The sequence below is a fragment of the Hipposideros armiger genome, unplaced genomic scaffold (assembly GCF_001890085.2).
Source record: "Hipposideros armiger isolate ML-2016 unplaced genomic scaffold, ASM189008v1 scaffold_233, whole genome shotgun sequence".
In the NCBI taxonomy this organism is placed as follows: Eukaryota; Metazoa; Chordata; class Mammalia; order Chiroptera; family Hipposideridae; genus Hipposideros; species Hipposideros armiger.
The window spans coordinates 1,384,669-1,392,507 of record NW_017731583.1 but is presented as its reverse complement, the minus strand read 5'-3'; the positions used below and the strand labels follow the sequence as shown (position 1 = coordinate 1,392,507).

Genomic DNA, 7,839 nt, shown 5'->3' with positions numbered 1-7,839 from the left:
ATTCCCCAGCACTGTTCCCATACCCCCAATTCCGCAATAAAAATCTTAAAAAAAAAAAAAAAACTGCTAGGAAACTAAATATCCCTTTGTATTGGAAACTGACCAACAGTTATTCCATTGACCATATGAAAGGAACCTTACTATAATGAGAGAGGCAATTTAAGAGTAAGGTTCAAACCCAAAGTTTACAGTTTAGGCAGAGATATCAAGAAAGAAGAAATTAAGGAAGACAAAACTGAAAACTGATAAATAATAGTATAGCAATAATAATACAAAGAAAAAGGTAATACTTATTGAGTGTTTACTATGTACCAGGCAACTTCCTGGGTCCTTTAAATATATTTACTCTTGATAAATGAGCACCATTTAACCTTCATAAATGAACACCCACTCTAAAGAGTAAGAACTAGTATGATCCCATTTACAGATGAGAAACTTGAGGGACTAAGAAATTACATAGCCTGCCCAAAGTTACAAGTGCCACAGGTGGGAGTCTGATTCAGAACTCCATCCTTTTAACCACTGTATCTCCCACCCGTCTCTCTGTTGAAGCAAAGGCAGAGAGGGCAGTAAGTGCAAAGAAAGTGGCTAGGCCTCTTTATCCTAGATATCTGAAAGTTAGTACAAACATCAGCTGTCCAGCAATCCAATATCTGACTTCAATAAAACAAAATATAAATAAGACCTGTGAGCCAGGAAACAAAGTTCTAAAGGTAACAGCTACTCCCCAACATATCTGCTTAGTATCCGTGTATAAAATAAAGTTACTGATGAAACAAACTTCATCAGCCTGAAGGTTTTGTTTTGTTTTCATTTCTGTTTTTAGGAGAGGAAGAAAACTGGATAAATTCTACCTACAGCTATACATTATCATCAGCTGAGGGGGAAAGACAGAACTACAAAAAGCAGGTCTAAGAACTGTAATAGTATAATTTCATGTAGATTTCAAATAGCTCTACATGACCCAACAGTCTAAAAAGCACCTCTATGGTACAGTAAGGAATAATAACTAAAGGTAAAATGATATACTCTGTCTAAATGCAAGGGTTTAATTCAAAGTTGGATAATAAGGGAGAATACTAGTGCTTACAGGTATGGACTAATACACACCCTCAAAATACTGGGTAAATATTACTGAATGTGTAACTTTTCTTCTTCGATCCTAACCACTTTAATCGTTCAGTAATATCACATAGGTGTTTTATATGTCTCATTTCTCCATTTGTAAAGCATCTGGTTTCTCTTTCATCTTTGTATACGGCCATGCTTCATCTTTTTATATAGTTATATGTCTTTATCTTTTTGCATAATTAAAGTAGATACAAAATACATAAAAAAGTTTTTTTATTTTTCCACTGTTTTGAAGGTACATAAAAGCCTGGTTTTCTTTTTCTGAATTGTTTCTGTTTCACTGCCCTTCATAGCTAAACTGTTCATGTTTGGAGACTGGCTACAATCACAATTTTAAACTTTCACCAATAATTAACAAAGACCCAAAACTGAACATTCAAGGAATGTCTTGATTACTTCCAGGTACTGTTTCCCTACTGTCTGTCTCTAACTGTGTTTTAGTGTTAGCTGGCCTTTTTTCATACAGTTTCCTTCCACCAACCACTAGGGGAACAGAGAAACATGGATGCAAATTAATCCATTTTTCAGTTATTTTGTGTTTTGAGGTTGAAACAGAAAGATTCAATTAAGTAAGTATTCTTCACACTTAGGGTCTCATTAGATCTTAAAATTTTCCATTCATATCAGCATGTGAACTTTTTCCCTTAGATGAAAGATCCAAGTTGGGTGGTTTGTTTTGATACCAACCAAAACAAGTTATTCAAGTCTACAGTTTATTTAAGCTAACAACTGGACCATTAATTTTTACAGACACCAAACACAGCACAAAGAGATTCAAGTGCTTTATAATTTCTTTAATCTTTACTCAACCACTAAGAATTAGGTAGATAGTAAAATTATCCTTAATTTGTAAATCATTAAAAAAAACACCCAGAAATAATTCTTCTTACATATTATAGTCTATTATGCTAAATATATAGCATACTCACATAAGTAAAACAGTCTATGAACACCCTCATTTTTTTTTATTTCCTAAGTTTTCTGGAAATGTCATATAATTTATTTTCTTAAAATGGTAACTGGTACATTTTAAAATTAATGTATAATTGAGCATTATAACCTGACTTAAAAATTGCAATAGCTATTTCCTCTACAAAAAACAAAAACAAAACAAAAAAAATGAATGGTGTGGTGGAATTTAAATAAAAAGAAACTCGTATATACTTACCAGCTTCTCGATTTCTGATTCAAGATTCTGTATACAGTCTAGTTTTCTCTTGCGACAGCGCTGTGCAGCAATTCTGTTTTTACTTCTTCTGCGAATATCATGGATACAATCCAGTTGTTCTGGAGTCAGCTTGTGCATTTTCAACAAAGATTGAAAATCATTTCGAGAGAGCGAAATAATTCGTTGTGCATTAAATGGCAGTTTTACCTAGAATGTGAAATAAACATCAGTAATTGTCGCTGTATTTTGTAGTTATACTTAAAACTAAGAAGAGGAAGATATACATCTTTGTTTTCCAGAGAACTTCATTTAGGCTTTAAAAAAAAAATAGAGATCTATTCCCAATTTCTATACAATCCCTATTTGAGATTTCTAGTCTGTTTTAGGGAGGGTTCAGAAGACGAATAAATTGAAGAGCAGGTGTTTTACCAGCAAATCAAACATATTAACACAAATATTAGTATATTTAAAATGAACAAACAGAATTTATTTTACTAGGGCATGTTAACACCCTACAGATATCTTTGTGCCATTTTCTAAAGTGATTTTACACAAACCAAAAAAAATCAATTTTATTGTTTGATTTATATTACTGTGTGGCTCTGACTTAACACTGGTATAATTATGTTTTTATAAAGCATTTCAAAAAATTTATCTTTCTGTCAGGAAATGGTAGTTTCATATAACTCATTTTAAAAGCTACACATTTCACTTGCCAATGTAAAAATGATTAGAAGACTCTTATGAATATTTTAAATTCATTTGCAACATACATAAATTTGGAAAAAAAGAGAAGATATATTTTTAATGACAAAATTGTAGGACAGTTTAATTATAATGACCAAAAATGCAAATAAAACACTGGTCAGTTTCTCTGACAACCTACTTTGTTATAAAAATTAAACAGAATGTTTTAAAATTCCTTAAATGTTTTATTTTTAACATTCTTTTCATACACTAGATTTTGCACACACTGGATTTATAAATGTCATACACAAATCTATAGAGACAACTCATGCATATATTACTTCTTAAATTAAATCACCAATTAATTCCCTCCTTCCAAAGCCAAGGAAAAAATATTCTTCTCAAACCCATGTCTTCCAACAGGTATAAAACCAAAGAAAACGATAAAGAACTCACGAGTCTTTATTATTAATGAAATTATGGTAACAAGTTACAAAAAAAAAAAAGGCTATCAAACACAAACACCATACAACTACATATAACACATGCTAAATTAAGATATTCATTAATAGCTTAAATGCCTAAGGGAAAATAAGAAAAAAATAATGGCTATGAAAACCTAACATAAAGAATATTCTGCATTAGAAGCCACATCCCTACAACTAGTCACTGCTAAGTCACTGCCAAGCGACTTGTCCTAGGTCTAGAGATCCACGTGGCAATGAAAAAGATTGAATATACGCTATGTTTTTCCAGGAGTTCCCACGTAATGATCACAGGATCATTATTTTTTTCCCTCTTGGGGCATGGCATTTGACACCAAGTTAAACAGCCAGTGTGTGACTCCATGCCATGGCTACCATAAACACACATGCATGAAATACATGGGACACAGAAGTCCTTGACTGCATCACACTCTTTTGGCACTGATCACATGGTTTGATAGCTAAGTGGAATGGGCTTCCTCCTCCCTGCCTGAGCCTGCCATTTCCTGAGTGATGCAAAGGAGCGGACACAAACTAAATCCCAACTAATGGTGGTAAAACAATGACTTAACAACACACTCCTGTTCCACTCACCTCACATTCTTGTTCTCTGGCTGAACACGGCTCACTGTCGCCTTCAGTATCCGTCTCAGAGTCGTCGCCCAAGCTAATAACACAAGCGTATGGACACGGTTCCTGCTGGGGTTCTGAAACATAATCATCATTCCCAATTTCAAAATTGCTTGAACCGCCTTCAGTACTCAGAGTACTTATAAAAGGGCAGTTGACAGAGCTCAATGTTGCAAAAGTCCTCTGGCCCGGCTCTGGGCTCTCACTAATCCTGATCCCTAACCAGGGACACTCAGACCGTTTCGGGGAGTAGATCTGTTCCGAACCATCTTTGGCCATGGCAGGTGATAACTGCATTTGGCAAGGAGAGTCGGTGCTGCAAATGTCACTCCAGAAGCCTTTCGCAAGGTGTTCGGCCACTTCTCGTTCCACACTGCTCCGATCGCTCGAGGCAAGGCTACTATCCTCCCTGGGGCCAGAGTCGGATTTCAAATGTAAATCCTGATTTGTAACAAATGTTTTCTCTTCTCCAGCATCTGGACCTGACAAAGGCTTTTCTGTTAACACTGCTGTGTTTTGCATACCCGCAAAATTCAAGTCACCATACTGGTCATACGTGTGCAGAAGGGACAGGGAGTAGAGTCCCTGAGGGTCTGCAGGAGAACTGTGGGCAAAAGGGGTCACTTCTGTTTTTCCAGATGGGCACTGAGAAGCAGGGTCTTTCTTGGCTTCTTGTTCCACTAACTTCCTTTCTTCACATTTTAAAATCAGCTGCACATCTGCACAGTCCTGGATTACTCCCAGACATTCATGTTCAGATGTCTCACCCGACTGAACAGAAGAGTGACTGTCTTTGACACCGGATTCCACAGTACGGACTCTGTCAGTTCCAAATGCCTTCTGGAATTTTCTGTATTTGGGGCATAAAGATGGCAGAGCCAGAGCAGCATCCTTTTCTAAGCACATGGACTCACATGTTTGACTGGCACTGTCCTGTAGAGGAGGTGGTGATTTTGCATTTCCTTGATACATGCGGAGTTTACACTGAGGAGTCTGAACGTTTTTATTTTCCAAAAATTCCTCCACTTCATCAATTTCTAAATCCCTCCGGTCCAAAAGGGGAAATTTAAGGTCTGTTTTCTGACAGTGTGGTGGGAAGCATTTTTTTCTTGGGCATTCTTGCTGATCTTCAGTGGAGTTCAAAAACTTAAATTTGAGAAACTGAAAGCAGGATTCCTCAATATCGTGTACACCTAAAAACTCCACACACTTGCACACTTCATCCACACTGTCCTTACTTAAAAAGAGTTTAGCAGTGTAGGCAAACTGAATTAAAGGTTCAAATCCTTTAACTGTCACCTGTTAATATACAAAACAAAAACAAACGCATCACTTAAAGCTGTCTAACAGATAAATACAAAAGAAGTAAAAGGGGAATGAGATGAATAACTTATTTGTGATAATTACAAAATAAGTATTTTAATTTGGTAAGTGGAGCTAAGAGAGGCTGGAAAAGCATGTTTATCACACCCTATTCACAGAAACCATATTTTCTTCTTACTGACACATGAATTATGGTTTACTCACAAGAGGTAAATTAAGACATAAACATTATCACAGTTTTCCCAAATTAGCTGAAATAAATAATCTATGAAACAAAGCAGGGGGGACACACTTGCAGCACACACATAGTCAAGTGCTGGGTGCCTGTTGCCACCCAGCTCCATGCGAACACTAGATTCCAAACTCCAACTGCTATAAACTACAAAAGTGAAAATTTTAAGGATAAAAAACAATGTATCTAAAGCACTTAAAGGAGTCCTGGTCCAAGGCAAATGCACAGCAAACAGTAACCGTTATCTTTATCTCATGCCAAAAATTTCTAATAAAAATTTTAAAGACTCAGGTTTAAAAAGTGACCAAAGTAAAATGCTAAAAACCATACCTGAGGGTTGGCTGAGTGGCGCAGTTGGTTAAGAGCTCGCTCAAGAGTGCAAGCTCTGAGCAACAGGGTCGCCAGTTCGAATCCCAGCCTGAGCTGAGCTGCCGCTGAGCTGCCAACAGGTGGCAGGATGGCTCAGCTAAAAATACTACCACTACTACTAATAATAAAATAAAAATAAAAACCATGCCTAGTATTGTTTCAGCAAAGATTCATGTACTCTAGGTGACAAAACTTTAAGTGGAAAATTGTGCATTTACATGGAACCTGCCTCTGCAAAGTGAGGGGCAATGGAACATACTGAAGTGCAGAGAAAGCCTCATTCTGGATTAAAAGCACAAAATTAATTTTAAAACAGAGTACTTATAAAAGTGATCAAGATATTATAATTTTTGTGATCTTCTTAAAAATATTCTAAGCTGTGAGTACTTAGCTAGTTTTTAAATGGGTTAAAATAAAAATGTGATAACACCAAATACTGGTGAGGATGTGGAGAAACTAATCACTCATACACTGCTGATGGGAATGTAAAATGTGCAGCCACTTTGAGAAAGAGTTTGGTAGTTTCTTATTAAAATAAACATACAATTACCATATGTCCCAACAATTACACTCTTATGCTCATACAAAAACCTATATACAAATGTTCATAGTAACTTTATAATAGCCCCAAATTGGAATTAGCCTGATTTTCCTCAATAAGTGAATACTTAAATAAAAATTGGTACAGCCATACTATGGAATAATACTACTTGACAATAAAAAGAATCAAACTATTGATACACACAACTTGGATGAATCTCAAAAGAAATAAGGTAAGTGTAAATGGAAAAAAGTCAATCTCAAAAGGTCACATACTGTATAAATGCAATTATGTAACATTTTGAAACGACAAAACTTTAGAAAAGGAGGACAGATCAGTGGTCACCAGGGGTAAGGGTTGGAAAGAAGTGGGTGTGATTACAAAAGGGCAACACAAGGGATCCTTGGGTGTTGGAACTGTTTAGTATCTTGACATGGTGGTAGATTCATGGACCTACACAGGGGACAATGCTGTACAAAACTTCAGACACACACTTAGTACAAGTAAAACCAGGGAAAAATGAATGTGATGGGTGGATTGTATTAATGTCAGTATCCTGGTTGTGATATTATACTATAATTTTGCAAAGTGTTACCAGTGGAGGAAACTAGGCAAAGTGTACAAGGGATCTCTCTGCATTCTCTGTGAATTTATAATGATCTCAATAAGAATTTCAATTAATTAAAAAAAAATAAGTTAAAATAACCAAAAAAAGGCTTTTAAGACAGTGAGTTAGTTATATAATATTTTCAATCTGCCACTATGATGAGACACTTTAAATATTTGAAAACTTACAAGATTTACACTCAAATTAGAATGAATGAATGCATATATACACCTTTCCTCCAATGCTGATGAATGCAACTCTGCTCTACTAGGAAAGTCTTATTCAGTAATGTGAAAATACAGACCACATGAAGTATATGGCCATTACGATAACCACTGCTACATTTTAGAAGCAATGACTAACCTACAGTTAGTTGGCCTTCCTTGTCACCTTGGTATTGCATTACTTGCTCCGACTTCTGCCACAGAGCTGACAACCTGTTGATTCCCCAACCCGCAGAAATGATTTCATGGAAGTATGCATGGCCAGTGTGGCCTTAGTATCCATCACAGGGCAGCCCACACAAGCCTGCTGTACACAAAAAGTACCATATACTTCCTCCAAACTCCTCTTATATTCTAATTTGTGCCCCAATGCCACAAGGCGCAACACTATTCCAGTTCAGTTACTAACTAAAGCAAGCTGTTCCAATACGGGCCAGCGCAA

At 36.1% G+C, this 7,839-nt stretch overlaps 1 protein-coding gene across 5 annotated transcripts in view; it reads right to left on the bottom strand.

Annotated features, from left to right (window-relative positions):
• BACH1 (BTB domain and CNC homolog 1) overlaps positions 1-7,839 on the bottom strand; it is a 45,745-nt gene that overhangs the window by 8,869 nt on the left and 29,037 nt on the right. For all 5 annotated transcript variants that reach the window (XR_002125393.1, XM_019654985.1, XM_019654989.1 and 2 more), the window contains exons 3-4: positions 4,066-5,400; positions 2,300-2,506 (exon numbers count right to left, since the gene is read on the bottom strand). Coding sequence is in view for 4 of the 5 variants with exons in the window: in XM_019654985.1 (XP_019510530.1) it covers positions 2,300-2,506; positions 4,066-5,400 (1,542 nt within the window). In the remaining variant the exon portion in view is untranslated. The remainder of the gene's footprint in view (positions 1-2,299; positions 2,507-4,065; positions 5,401-7,839) is intronic.